This window comes from Haemorhous mexicanus, chromosome 17, assembly GCF_027477595.1.
Source record: "Haemorhous mexicanus isolate bHaeMex1 chromosome 17, bHaeMex1.pri, whole genome shotgun sequence".
Classification (NCBI taxonomy): Eukaryota; Metazoa; Chordata; class Aves; order Passeriformes; family Fringillidae; genus Haemorhous; species Haemorhous mexicanus.
Genome location: NC_082357.1, coordinates 11,109,026 through 11,124,284, shown reverse-complemented (window position 1 = coordinate 11,124,284; position 15,259 = coordinate 11,109,026). Strand labels below are relative to the sequence as shown.

At 38.6% G+C, this 15,259-nt stretch overlaps 1 protein-coding gene across 8 annotated transcripts in view; it reads right to left on the bottom strand.

Annotated features, from left to right (window-relative positions):
• SUN1 (Sad1 and UNC84 domain containing 1) overlaps positions 1-15,259 on the bottom strand; it is a 29,177-nt gene that overhangs the window by 1,749 nt on the left and 12,169 nt on the right. For 5 of the 8 annotated variants that reach the window (XM_059862145.1, XM_059862150.1, XM_059862146.1 and 2 more), the window contains 20 exons: positions 14,887-15,078; positions 14,367-14,554; positions 13,226-13,252; positions 12,940-13,134; positions 11,169-11,291; positions 10,121-10,204; positions 9,710-9,820; positions 8,220-8,318; positions 7,493-7,586; positions 7,321-7,379; positions 6,010-6,155; positions 5,635-5,859; positions 5,050-5,136; positions 4,629-4,672; positions 3,808-3,943; positions 3,005-3,259; positions 2,470-2,554; positions 1,944-2,059; positions 1,294-1,461; positions 386-478 (listed from right to left, as the gene is read on the bottom strand). In XM_059862145.1, coding sequence (XP_059718128.1) covers positions 386-478; positions 1,294-1,461; positions 1,944-2,059; positions 2,470-2,554; positions 3,005-3,259; positions 3,808-3,943; positions 4,629-4,672; positions 5,050-5,136; positions 5,635-5,859; positions 6,010-6,155; positions 7,321-7,379; positions 7,493-7,586; positions 8,220-8,318; positions 9,710-9,820; positions 10,121-10,204; positions 11,169-11,291; positions 12,940-13,134; positions 13,226-13,252; positions 14,367-14,554; positions 14,887-15,078 — 2,527 coding nt within the window. The remainder of the gene's footprint in view (positions 1-385; positions 479-1,293; positions 1,462-1,943; positions 2,060-2,469; positions 2,555-3,004; positions 3,260-3,807; positions 3,944-4,628; positions 4,673-5,049; positions 5,137-5,634; positions 5,860-6,009; positions 6,156-7,320; positions 7,380-7,492; positions 7,587-8,219; positions 8,319-9,709; positions 9,821-10,120; positions 10,205-11,168; positions 11,292-12,939; positions 13,135-13,225; positions 13,253-14,366; positions 14,555-14,886; positions 15,079-15,259) is intronic. The other 3 variants (XM_059862147.1, XM_059862149.1, XM_059862152.1) reach the window with 3 other exon arrangements.

Sequence of the window (15,259 nt, the reverse complement as noted above, 5' to 3'; positions counted from 1 at the left end):
TTCTGGCATAAACAGCTGCAACTGAAGCTTTTTTAGTTATTAACGACTGTTGGTACTTGTAGGAACCTAAGCTATGCCTTGGGAATTTTCTGTTTCTTTGAGAACCTCCCTTGCCTTACAATTATTTGTGAGTCTGAAGCAGCATGGAACAGGCTCTTCCTGTGTTTAGCAACTTTCCCCCATCTGTGTCCACACAGCAACAAGCCTTCATCCCCTCTCCTCTATTTAGGCCATAGGTTTGAGGCACACGTAGATATTTTCTACCTCAGCTTCTACACTGCCCACAAGACTACAAAGCCTTTTCCTTTCACTGCTCATTGCACACAAGTGTAGAAAATAAAAGTAGCTGTTTCCTGACACTTTAAATCTTTTAATCCAGACTTACCATCACTGGAAACATCTGCAGTGGTTCTCCATCTTGATCATACACATACTCTCCTAGAAGCTTGCCTTCTTCTTGATATTCATCCTCCAGACCCTATAACAACAGCATAAGGATTTTTGCTTCCATCAAATTTCCAATCAAACCCAAACTAGAAGCATGCCTACACAGAGTACAAAGAGACAGCCCTTAATCAGAGTATCAAGGCCAGGATCAGAGTATTTCCCATGTAATTTAAAGTTCAAGCACAGCTCTGTATTCCAGTTTCCTGCCCTGTAAATAGTTGTACTGTTTACATCTTTTCATGGTCAAACCCTTTAATTTTCATGGCTAAATCCTTATCACAGTGTACAATATAAACTGCTCAGGACAAACAGTGAGAGAAAATCAAGGCTTAAGTCAAGATTCAGATGCTTGCAAGTGACTGTTTAAACATTTAGAAAAACGTGACAATAAGTTCTCAGATATCATAACTGCTCTCTGATGTACCCTGTGGTCTGTTCTGAAATCCTGCCTACACAACTGTGGTGCTGGGTAAAGTGAACTAAAAAAAATTATTTAAGGCACATCACAGTTAAGGTGCAGAGACAAAATGGGAGGGATAGTGGGTGGAGAGAGGAAGAATGGGAAGGAGGATGAAACAAAGTGTACGAAAAAACTAGATCAAATAAAGAAAACATCACCTCCCTCCAAGTGTTTACTACTGTCTAGAGCAAGAGTAAAGAAACAGCTCACCCAAAATTAGTTGCAACACTTGTTATTCATAACCTCAAAGCTCAAAAATATTTTTAAGAGCAATGAGTGAAACAGTTTATCATCTTAGCTGTCCTTCCTCAAGTTACTCTTATCCAAGGTATGTAACACAAATATTCTGTGTACAGACATCAACTTAAATTCAGAGACAGACTTACATATACTGCAAAATTCCTAGGAGCACTGGTGATATTTCCTGTTGGTGAAAGAGTTTTTGGTATGTGTTCCAATGTAAAGGCAGTTGGATAGATCTTCATGGAAAGTCTCACCACAAGATAGCCCTGTGATCCTTTGAAAGCCCAGCAGTTCCCTGGATACATGTCTGGCTGCACAGAAGGAAGGTGGAGAGAACAAGATGGGACACAACAATAAAAACAATGTTGCAGTGTTTTCTAGTTTATTGCAATAAAGAGTTGTAATGAATTTTGAGTTCTTAAGGACAGTCTTAAGCGGTAAGGTGCAGAAATAATCTCCTTGGTGGAACTCTTCAGGAAGACAGCACACCCACCTGAGATACCAGTGGTGTTTTGAAGACCTGCCTTGAGATTAGTTCTCAGCAGGAACTCTCCCAGCCCTCACACTTTGCACAAGCCCAGTGCACCACCCAAGCTTCCTGTGACTCTCCATTTTGCTAGACTAGGACTTCAACTGTGTCCAGGGACTGCCAGAAGAATCCCACTCTTGGGAACACAGCTCCAAGTACCTGTGCCCCAATATATTACAGAGATACACCCAGCACCCAAAGAGCCACCCAAACCACTCCACACAAAATAACATTGCTGCATTTGTTTACTTGGCCTTTAATTACCTGAATCACCACTCTGGGAGACTGAGAGAAGTACCACAGAGGAATTCCAAAGAGGCTAATTAATGCTGTCTTGGTCTCATAGGTTTCAGAACAGCGAGTACTCAGAATGCTGCCACCTCAAAAAAGACAGATCAGGTTAGCAGAAATAGAAGTCTTCAAGAAGGGATGTGCAATTAAGGGAGAGATTTATACAAAGCTTAATGAATAGCAGACTAAAGATATTGTTAAGATCTAATAATTTTCTGTGGATATAATGTTTCTATCACATACAATGTTATTTTAAGAACAGGTTAAAGGTTTTTCATTTCTTTCTTATCCAGTTGTAGAGGTATTAAGAACTATTCTACTCATGTCCATGCACACCTAGGCTGCTGTATAGGCCTGCAAACACCATCACAGAGTGCAGTGATCTGATGATCAGACAACACACAAAAATGCCCTACTAAGCTTCACTCTTCATTTTAGTATTTCTAGTAAATACTACTAAAACCATGAATAGTAAAATGGTGTTTCCTCTACTATTTACCTCCAGATTCCAAGGCGAAATCCACCATCCCAGTCTTGTCTTGAGAGTAGAGTTTCAGTGCATTATTTACAATAATCTGTGCTTGCTAAAGGTGTACACACACAAGAGAATAGCAGGAAAAATATTTTAATAAGATCAAGCGATAAAATAATTGATATTTATATATCTGTGAGTTGCAAGCATCTTTCTGAGATGCTGCACTTCATCACAAGTCCTTGAAAGTCTCTGTCGAGACAGAAGGCACTTTTAATGGATGTTTGTCTGTCTTAAAATACAAACTAATACTGCATCTTAACTGCTGGTTTGTTGGTTTTTTTCTTAAATCTGCATTTCTTCTTCCCAAGACCCTGAGCTGCATTTCTTTGGTGTACTTGTTTCTTGGGAATTCAATTTTCAAGACAGCACACTTTAAAAAAACCACAAGTGTTGGTTTTTTTAAAGGCAACAATCAATGCTGCAAGTCATGCTCCACAAAATGCCCATGAAAGAACTCTTGCCATTTTCAGTTGAAGTTGAGGCACTAAAACTCACTCACCGCTTCTGTGATTCCAGAAATCCCTGCATTAGTCACAGCATTTGTAACTACTTCAGATGTTACTTTTTGGTTCGTTACAGACATATGGAGAGTAATATTTTTGAGGATCTGCAACTCAAGATCCCGCAGCACAGTCTGTAGATCACTTTTGCTCACAAAATTAGAGGTAAGCCACTGGAGAAGTGATTCAGGCAAGTCTTCTTGTTGCTCACCAAAAAGCAGTAGCTTGACAGATTCCTTGACCTGGGCATCTACCTAGTGGAAGCCAGTAATAATTACAATTATTAGTTTTTATAAATATAGATAAAATATAAAACAGGCACATTGCTAGACCATTATCACAAGTCATTATTTAGGTAAAAGTTGATAATCTCATCTCAGTATTGCTGTATTATGCTGGCTACATTCCAGTCAGACCTTTTAAAAGGCTTCAAAAGAACTTAGGCAGGATTTTTTAGAAATAACTCTCAGATAACAAACTTCATTTGCTTTTACATGAGTTTCTTCTCCATACTTCCATGGGTTAGCAAAATACATCAACAAAGTACTGTGCAGAGAACTGCTACTATGTCATAACTTCCAAGCAAACCCCTGCCATTGCAGAGAACAAGCAATAAACTCCTCTCCACCAAAGTGTTATGCACCAATGGAAAAATTAACAGAAACTCTACATACAACACTGTCATTCTTTAAGAATAATACTACCCCCATGTTACTGATTGCAGTGCATTTCAAAAAGATAGTGAACAAAACCAAGTAATATCCAATTTTACTGGGACAGTAAGAGAAGTTGCAGAACCTACTTGTTCATGAATGACATCTATTTTCTCACAACTCGTCTTCACACTTTCCCCAGATAACAGCTCCGATTTCATAGAAGCCAGCTCCAGTTCTAGCTTTTTAATTTTGGACATAAGTAGACTGTATTGATCATCATCTCTGACAAAAACAAGGCATCAATTATTACGAAAGAGTAGTTGGAATCATTCCACCAAATTCCAAAGGTGTGAGAATATACTTGTCTAATACAGAGTGCTCTCCCAGTTCAATTGTTGACCACAATACACACGGTGAACTTGCACCTGTAACATACTATTACTTAAGGCCTACTTAGAATTAATATAGTCAAAGCAAAGTATTTTGAAGTAAGTGAAAAATCCAGCAGTGATGACTTCAGATTATCACCAGGCTGACAAGTTAATAGCTCAAACATATACAGATCTGGGGGAATTTCAGGGCTTCTGGCAAACCAGCCAAACCTTGTGTGAGTTTGCCACTGGTTAAATTGATACAGCTCAAGAATTTAAATACAAAGCTCATCAAAAACAGTCACTGTATATTTCACTAAGTGATCTGAAGGAAAACTAATGCATTTATAAGAGGATGAGAAGTCCCTCATTCTCCTATACTATATAAATAGCTTTCTCTAATGAAGGTGTAGTTGTAGAGTTGCCCCCACACTGGAGTAGGGTCCTGTGCTGATGTTCAGCACCACAGTTGAAATCCAGTACAAGACAGAAGTGCTCTTGCTGACAATACAAGCAGTTAACTGACACAAGATAAGGATCACTGGCAGTTGGCATCAGGAGTGAAAAAGCAAAATGTATTTGAAAAGTGCTTATACCTTACTGATTTTGATTTGGCTAGGTCAAACTCCTTCTGGATGTCCTAAAAAATACAAAAAGTTAAGTTTTAACATATACAAAGAAATTAAAGTGAAAGAAAGGAGGATAAAGAATGTTATATGAAAGTAAATTTTAGCACCACCTGCATGGGACTGCAAACACAATTATGTTTGTGCCTCTGTATAACAAGGTTTCATTCCAAATAGAATCAGCCTCAAGGGTCAAGGGAATAATTTTTAAATCTTGGAATGTAACCCTCTCCAAAAAGGGGGAACCAAAATACAAGCAAATTTTGAGACTTAGGGAAGTGTAATAACCACAGAAAAGGAAACTGCTGTTTGGAACAGCAAATAAAAAAAGTCAGTATGCTTTATCAACAGGTTACTATTAGAATAAGTCAGCAAAGCTCACTGTCAATACCTTGGATTCAGCTGAGAGTTTTCTAAGAAGTTCTTCCAGTGTCTGGATGCGCAACTCATGTTCTTTGTGTAAAGCCAGGAAATCAGTCTTAAAAAACAAAGAAGAAAAAGGTATTTTGTTTTGGAGTACAAATACCATAATTGATATTTTCTGCAAAGTGCACTTTTCATTCTGTTCTGTGAATGTTTAAGTGATTTATCCTTTATGTAGTGTGAGAAATTACAGAATCTGTAATAAATACACAAGTCTGATTGAGCTGCAGTAGGGGTTATATACAGGGAACTTTACCACAAAATCCCTGCTTTGTCACTAGTCCTTCCTATAGCCTTCTTTATCTGTATAGAAACAGAATAAATCCAGCAGCTTTTCAGCAATGTAGGAATCTACTTTAGGCCACCTGTCTGGAATTAATCCTTTGTCACCAACAACAAAAGAGGAACAAATGCCCACAACTACTCCCCGGCCCTTACTACCTATTGGTTATTTCTAGAGCAGAAAAAGAGTCCTCCAGTCAAATTGCTCACAATCTGCATTTATATAACAGAACAATCTGTATCAGGAAACATCAATAACTGGCTGTCTTACCTTTTCCTCCAATTTCATATCTTTAAGATATTGACTCATCACGTTTTTTATTAAATTCAATGTTTCACTTCTGTCACTCATCGTGGCAACCTGATCTTGAAGATTCTGGAGCAGGCTCATCACTTTGTTGTACTCTTTGTTTCGGTCATGGCATCTGTCAGACACGAAGGCCATTTGCTTTTCCAGCTCACTTATACGACCAAAGTCAAAGATATTTACGGTATCCTAAAATATAAAGATAATGCTTTAATATATAAAAATCAACTTATCTACATTACTCTTGTGTAACAAACAGTTATTGCAAAATATTGAAGACACGGGAGTTAAGAGATCTTTAAATATATGCAAGTTCTTCCCTAGACTGTCCTCCCTTACCTTTGGAGGTTGCACAGAATGAAGAGAGTCATCTTGTGGTTCAGGAACACGAACAGAATCATCTGTTCTCTGTATTGTGCCAATTCTTGTCCAGTTTAGTGGAGGTAATAATGAAATGAAGCCATTAAGCCCCCAGAACCACAAACCTAGAACAGAAATAAAAAGCAATGTGTATTCAAAAGAATTCTCCATTCTGACTGCTTATATCTATAAATGGTGTTTTGAAGGACACAGCTACCTTCAGTTTGCAAGGCAGGTGCCACACAATGGACACTGCCCCAGTCTAAACAAACATCACCACGAGCCAGCTTCAAAACTTTTTAATCAAGTACTCAAGAATATTAGGAAACATTCATCAATCCCACTCACACAGTTGTGAGGCAGGCAACTTGCACTTCTACGGAGCATGGTACAAGCCTAAATTCATACTACTGCTTCCCAGGCACCTTGGCCACCTCTGCTGAATAAGACAGGCCACATTTTCTGAAGGCAGACGTAAATGCTGCTCTTTATCACCATGGAGAATATGTTGTATGATACACTTACTACATATCACATTGCATAAGAGCTAATAAAAGTTGGAAGAAACTTAGGCTTCTGTGGAAATAAAATAGCATTTCACGAGATTACTTATTTTGGCAATATCTTAGTGGGAAGTAGAAGCATTTTCTACACAGGGTAAATTCTTTTCTTGTCCACCCTTATACAGAGGACTTTGAATCCCCACTGTGATTTTCCAAGAAGCGTAAACTTCTCCACAAAATAGCTGCAAGTTTTTAAGACTCACAAAGACATGAAACTGCTTTTCAGAAATGGCCCAGCACTTCTGGTAAATACTTCAATTTGTTTCATTTCAGTTGACAGCAGGCTGAACACTGTCTACTAACCACGCTAAAGTCAGCAGTATCTTAAGAAACTAAAGCACGGTCTAGAGCAAAGGAAAGACTCTGGATGAGGTGCTAAAAACTTAACCACACTTCTATGGAGACTGACAAAGCAATCAGTACCCAGCCTACTCTTTCACTGCTACTCCTATGAAGGGAGGCAAAGAAAAAAGGACTTCAGTGCATTTACTTACTCAGCCACTCTTTCTAAAGAGCTCCATGCAATTAAATCAAGGATATTGCCTTTGTGACAAGGGGAGAGCTTGCTGACTTGTCAGTACCCTGGAAACTTGAATTACTGCCCTGTTCACAAACAAACTTGCTTTTTTCCAGTTCTGCATCTTCGTCATAAATCAACTCAAAATGCTATTTTGGAGCAGCTGTAGTACACACACTGATTTGTGTTATAAGTGAACAACTGACATACCTAGTAGAAACAGGAGTGGGATAAGAAACAGTAACCACCTGTAGTTCTTTGGAAGGCATCTAGAGAAAGAGCACAGTTTACAATGAAGAACACATTTACCATAATTAATTGATTTCTATTACAACTGTGTAAATAACTTGTTCACAAAGCAATTATTTCAAAGGATACGCACCTTCTTACAAGAAACACCTGGAGCAAAGACATCAGAGTAACAAGTTGATACCACCCAGTTCTAAGCAACCTGAACATGCCAGAAGCTGCCCTCCCTAGAAGACAAAAGGTGGGAGTGTGAAATGTAGTTACTGCAGCACATGTTCAAAGAAACCAAGGAGAGGGACATGCAGCTGTGGCCAACAATGCTTTGCAGAGTGGAGAAATGCATGAATAAGGCAATGCATGCAGCTTACTGACATCTAGATACCACAAGTATGACAGCATTGTAACAACAGCTACTCAAAAATGTCAACAGCCATGCAAAGAGATGAAATGCTCATTTGTTATGACAATGCTACCTCACTAAAAATTCAGTATTAATGTCTGAACACAAGTTATCACACACTGGAGACCTCAGTATGCTCCAGGAAACACAGATTAGCAGCAGCAGTTTGTGGTAAGAGGAGTACCAATATAGCAATTGACTGCCAAACCAAACACACCCCATTATTCTTGACACCCCATATTCACACACTCTCATTCCCTCTGGTTAGTCTCCTCTAATGCCTGTGAACAGAAACACACCCTCTCATTAAGCATATTTTGGTCAATAAAGTAGCACATGCATTTCCAGACACAAAAGCTACAGCATAAGCACAGCTGAGTTAGTGTAAGCCCCTGCAGTCCCCTAATTTGCCAAAAGGAACAGGCAGTGCACACACACACACAGAGATTAGAGTAGTAACCTGGAGAGAGAATGGCCAGCCAAAGTAGAGACAAGACCTTCTGCGACACAAGCCATCCCGTGGCTCCTGCTGTTCGCAACACGTGAAGCATAAAGTAACCTGGATTATAACAAATGAACTCCATGTGGTAACAGACATAAAGGAGCTGCAGGTTCTCTTCAGCACATGCAGTGAAACAGACTCAGTCCCTGCCCATCACATGCTCTGCAGAATTTTAAACCATACCCTTTCAGTAATCTCAAACTTGGTTCTTCACTTCTTTAAAGCAAAGCAAGCCACTAATAAATATGAAGTCAAGTAAAACCGAGACAGTTTAGAAACTGAATTCTCATGGCCAGAGATAAACAGACTGAACACTACCTGTGCAGTTAGAATATCACTTTTCCAAAAGCCAAGTTTACATTTTGTAACATGTTAATCTAACAATGCCATGCAAAGTGTAGCAGAGAATAGCAAGAGTACTACCACTAAAACAAGCTTTAAGCACATCCTCACTTTAAAAGCATCTTATTTGTTCAAAATTATACATCAAGTTCATTATCTGGGTTACTGTGCAGAAGTAAGGACAATTAAAAAATTTAAAATTCCAGTGATGTCTAAGAAATATTGATAAATAATAGAAAGTATTCCCATTTAGAAAGCTGCAAGCAATAAATTTACATTAAGCTGAGTGTTCAGTAGGATAGTTCTTTATCTCTTAAAGAGAACAAAACTACCACCACCAACCTCCCCATCCAATGCACTGTAATAAAATGCTGTAACTTAAAGCCTGCTGAGGCCAACAAATACTATGTCCAAGACTAGGATCAATCTTTCTACAGAACAAACTACACCATATATGTTTAGAAAATAAACCTACATTCTTAGATTAGCAGATATGCCTGGGTTAATCTGAGGGATTATAGATATACCAACCCAATGTTTTGCAAATCATTTAGGTGCCTGAAGTGTCTCAAATCATTTTCCTTTGCTGAATAAAGAGCACTCAACAGATCCTTGATGTCTCTGTCATTCAAGCTAGGGAACGCTCATCTCACAGGGTAGATTCTATCCCTATACAAGATTCCTGTAAAAATTGACTATCACTAGAACAAAAATAAAATGTTAAAACTCCTTTATTCAAATAATCTGCATACCAGTATCTCATATCTTGCTTCCATTTAGCTTTTCAACCTAGCAAGCATACAGATCTCCCCAAAGTGCAATAAATTAATCTGATTTATTCCTTCTAACATATGAGGTGCACATTACCCTACACCTTGTTTTCACTAACAGATAAGCAGCCTGTCAAGCTTGTACAAAAGCCAAAATCAGAGCAAGAATTCAGACAGAAGAGGTGTTAAAGAAGTTAGTTGTCTAGGCACTTTACATTTCTACCCTACTTTGATAGATGAAGGAAGGAAAAAAAAAAGGCCAAACACAAAACATGTGTGATTAACATTGTGAGACTGCGACGCAAAATAAAAGCAAACAAAAATGTCCAAGTCAACCTGCAGAAGAAAAGGTGTGCCAAATGGTCCTTGCTACCCTTTTAGCCCATGAGGACTGCATGTGGTCTGTGGTGTACATTTCAAGATGTTTCTTCCCTTTACAGTCATCACCTGTTGATTATTGGGATAAAGCCAGGATCAAGTCAACATTTGTTACAAGATAGACTTCAACAAGTCTATCTCACATCATCAGTTATCAACCCAAAAAATGCTAAGCAAACTTCAGGGAAGGAAACTTGCTGGGGGAAATACTACAGTGCACCAGGGGATCACCATCCCCCCCATATTTAAGTTACAAACCAAATATTTACTTTGTAGCTTCCACAGCGTTAGGGGCTGTGTGATACTACTATTACAGCAACAACCTGGTGTAGAGCCCAGGACTGAGACTACATCAATCACTGAACTTACATATTGATTCCTCATTCACACCTAGGTGATGATCTTCTCTGTAGAACTCCTTTACATTCATGCTTCCACAGTAGTCTGAGTGAGCTGCAACACATCCAAAAAGCACACACAGATTGTAATTATCAAATTCAAAGCCTTTCATAGGCACAGATTTCAGCAAAACTGGCTTGGTTCACTATTAAAGTCAGATTACTCTAAGGAAACCTGATAAACGATGAAGAAGCCTACTCTGTGCAATTGCAATCTTATTCCTTCTTTAAATATGAGGGGGCCTCTTACTTCAAAAAAATCCTTCTGCTTCTTTTCAGACAGCAAAGCTTGTAAAAAAATAAAAAACCCAACAAACAAACAACCCCTCATCAAGTAAGCCCCTGTTCCCAACATTCCATCAAATGGGTCAGTCATTCATTACATATTTGTGCTGATTTTAACAAACTTGTTACAAGAAGAAGAAAGCATTAGGAATTATAAGGCTCTGAGCAGAGAGAAGGAGGAGAGCAAAGTTCTACTCACATGCAAAAATCAGTTCCCTTCTGCCTATGGCAATTTAACTTCACTTGTAGAGCAGGTATTATAGAAGAGAAAGGACCAAAGGAGAAATGAATATTTTCAGGGAAAACAAGATGTGCTCTAAAGTAGTGCAGAGTGATGAGAGCAGTCTGAGTTTTGCAAGACAGATCTAAACAAGCTTTAAGTGCACAGCAGGTTTAAGGGTGATAAGAGAGAATGAAAGACATTGAAAAATTAGAATTTGACACTATCACCACAGTTTTTAAAAATTGACTTAAGTTTCTCAATTCAAAAATTACTCTCTACCACTTCCTACTAAAATCAACACGTGGATCTCATATAAGGGAATCTTGATATTTTCAAAACAGGAAAGGTATGAGAAGTGTAGCACAAGTGAAATAAAAACTGAGAAAGACAGGAGCCAGCCAAAAGACTATAGAAGAAGAACACCTTAGTGCCAGAGATGAAGTCTATAAGAAAAAAAACCCAATACACACACTCTTTGTTTGCAGACCAAGGAAGACAACTGAAAAGGTACCTTTATATTCATAACCCAGCTTCAGCAAAACCATTTGAAATAGTTGCACTAATAGTGATGCAAAAGATGCTGCAGTATTTTTGACCAATCGTAGAATCTTACTCATGTAGAAATATGTTCCTCCTATTGAAAAAAACAGTGTGAATACAAATTATTCATCCACAGAAATATGTATTTCTGTTCTCTGGTCACCATTAGCTTGTGTAAGAGTGAGGACAACGCAGGGAAAGCCTTTAGCCAAGAGTATGAAACTTCAGAAAATGCAGTTTGAAAAGTCTGTGTGTATTAGATATTGCATGAAAGCTTTTGTGAGAACTACACACCCTGGATAGTAACTTCAAGGCAAAACGTATAACTTCAGCAAGAACAGCTTTGCTTAGTTAGACTGCAGAACTCTAAAAATGGAAGTCAGGATTCCCCACTGAGGTGAACTGCTGACCTGATTTTGGGGTCACAGTTCCAAAGAGACACTACAGTGTTATTCTGGATTTGAAGGAGTGAGGACTGCTCACCATCTTCCCTGCTCTTACATCAGAGGAAGTTCCTACAGAGGTCTGCCTGAAGTGTTAGACACACACCCTTCTCCAGAGCCACAGGAACAAAGCCAAAATCCACCACTGCCACTGTCCTAGACTCAGCCACATCCCAAAAACCTGCCAGTACTGTGTGCCTTTCCCCACCTACACACTCCCAAAGTTTGACTCAAACCCCTAGAATAAAGTTCAAAGGAATGTACAAAGATGAGGAAAACTCTGGTGTGAATACAAACTCAGAAGCACAGAAAGAGTTTGCATGCAGTGCCACTTTAAGTAGTTGACTGTTCAAGTCAAAAGAATTCCACCCTGGCTACACACTAACTAAAAAGAAATACTTAAGTATCTGAAGTCACACCATATAGCTCAAACAGACTTAATTTCTTTCTCTTGTACTGAAAACAAACTTCATTCAAGACTTAAGAGACCTACAAAATTCCACAACTGGTTTCTTTCTAATTCAAGGTCATTAAGGAAACAAATCCTTTCTGGTAACAGAGGACTACCAGTAATCAAGAAACTCCAGGTGCAAGAGGCAGGCAGACATGGGCAAGACAATGAGGAAAACAATCCACTGAACGGAGATTGTCTTGGAAAGGCAGAATCTCATTTACACAGACTCAATTTTTCAAGCTTTAGGAATGTAGTCAACTAGAGTGACTATTTGGAATCAGTTTTTCCTTTTGGAGTTCAATTTTTCATGCAGTTGATATTTAGCTTTTAGAAACACTATAAAAAGCTGCAAGGTTAAAAGAGGAGGAAAAAAGGAAGTAGAAAGTAGAAAGCCCTCTCAGAGACTCCCCTGATAACACAAGCACTGCAAAGTAACAATTTTGCTCAACCTTGTAAGTTCAAATCACATAAGGGACAAAAAACTGCAAACCAAAAAGCACAGAAAGTTTGTATCTTGGAAACAATGACTAAATATTTCATAGGCAGACCACACAGATCTGATGTCAGATTAGGAGACTTACAGTGCTGGCTGGCCAAATAATTTTATAACTTAAGATACCAGGGCATTTGAATTTTGTAATTGTTTGATTCCTAGAGCAGCACTGAAAACCAGTAGATTATCATATATCAGAATCATATACAAGTGCATAAAATTTCAACTGATACGGAAAAAGGTATTTAAAAAAAAAAGCTGATCTCTAGAATTCAGTTATTGGCAAGTTCATCAGGGTTGGAGAGATGCTTAAATACACTGTAGAAATGAAACACAAGAGGAAGTAACTTACTAGATGCATGTTTCTGGCTCCTGTCCCTAGTGTAGATCCTGGAGGATGGCACATGGGAAGCTGAGTAGGCAGTGAGGACCTCCTTCCTCTCTGACAGCATGCTGCAGTCACTGCACGTGTAGCCGTTCAGCGTGGGCTGCAGCTCTGCTGCTGCTGCTATGCCCCCGTTCCCCTGCAGCAGCGTGGTGTCACTGCCTGCAAACAGAGCACAACACCCATGGCAGCACTGCCAGCACCGGGCCTGGCCCACAGAAACCATGTGCAAGGAAAAGCAAAGTGTACTTACCTTTGGGGTCACCTTCTTCATCAAGGCCTGCAAATGGAAAAAAAAAAAAAAAAAAAAAGAAAAAGAAATTGGTCCCAAATAAAAGAAAGACCTGAATTGAATTACAATATCTGACAAACTCAAGTTAGAAGACCCGCTAATTTTAATACTTCAAAGAGAGCCCCTTCATGGTTAGCATTTAACTTATTTTGCAGCCCATCACAAACATCTATGCAGACATTATTGTAGTAGGGTAATAGCTGTGAAAATCATCCCACAACAGAAGGGGTAGGCAAAGCAACATGAATGCCAACTGCACCTTGACTCAGTTCCCACAAGAAGTTAAAGCAGCTTATAACAAGCTTACAATGTTTCTGCTGCTTGGTAACTACTTTGATACTACTGTATTTAAAATTCTGTTTTAAGAGTTAGGTTATCTAAAACCTAGAATGGGTTCTACCAAGACTGACACAATTCTTCCCACTAGGACTCTGGGAAGGTCACAAGTATTCTGACTGGAAACAAAGAGTCTGAATTGGGAGATATAACAAATTGCTGAGCAGGTTGTACACAATGCTTCACATAGACAATACTTTATATAGACAACTCTCATATTTTATCTTCATCAAAGAGAAAAGGTTCCAGGAAAATACATTTTGGTATAGTTAAAAAGCCAAACCAGCCAGCCACATACAAAAATCCTTTCGGGAAATTCTGAAATGCTACTAATTTGAAACTTTCATACTAAGGTATCTTAAAAAGAAACATATTTCTGCCTACAAACAAGTAAGACAATGCTTTTCCTTTGACTTCTCAAAAACAAGTTATATGTTTACCATTCTTTCAATACAGAACTCAGTGTACATTTTGAAGAAAGCAATGACAGGAGATAATTATGGCATTGCATCACAGAAGTGTTTATGTTTGTTGGCATATTAACTTGACTGTGTATGTCTTGATGTTAACCATGCCAGTAAATTAAATTTACACACTGGACTATGTATTTCCAGTGGGCATCTTAGCAAGAAGACCCCTAGAGATGAAGTGCAAATGCACGTGATTGGGGATAGGATGGACAACAGGTAATGCAAAGATCACCAATTTATACACACCAAACCAAACAGTTTGCAGTTTGATACAAGCAATAGCAATTATTGCCTACCCCAGAAATGATCAACTTCTGTCTGTTCCCGAATCAGAGACTCATCCAATATAGTGGATATCATTGATGTATCACTGGCATGGCTATTGAAACTGCTCTGGCTAAAAATAGATGAGCTGGAGAGATTTTTTCTTGGCACATGTCTTCCACTGCCAGACTGCTTGCTCATACTTCTGCGTTGCTTTACCCTAGGAAACAAAGGCAAGTAAGACATAGCACTAAAGACACACATTTCTGTTACTCTCTCACTTTATTAATAAATGAGTTAACAGTAATTTCACCACTGATGTGACTAAACAGAGCAAACAAGATTTAAAAGGAAGCCCTTGCCTTCAAGCACCTATATTTTGACAAAGATGTTTGTAAAAAATTGTCATTGCAAACCACATACTGAACATAAATTTCAGAGTATGGTAGCAAACACCAAGAACAAAAAATAAGACCTGTAGGTAACCTTTCTGCATTACTGTGTTCAAACAGTAAGACTCAGGATTTACTAGTGATGACTAAAAATGCTTACTTCGACTGATCCCTGAAGGACATGTTTCCAGAATAAGAGCTGTCATGAAGGGAATCACTCTGTCCATCATCTGATTTACTGTATCCTCCAGCAGCCAACCGTAAACTACGCCGTGACATTCTGGGTGAATCAAACACTGGATCTATTTTGTTCTCAGTCTCAAAATCCAAAGCAGATGAAGAATAACTCGAACTGCAGTAAAATAAGAACAGCAACGTTACTAGGAGAATTTTCAACCTGGTAACAAACAGGTTTTTCAAGCTGGTCCAAGTTTTCATTAAATGCAGTTTATTCAGGGTTATGGTACAATCCCCACAAGATATACCAAATAACCCAAATAATCTAGATATATGTAGTTATTCAAGGTTCTCCT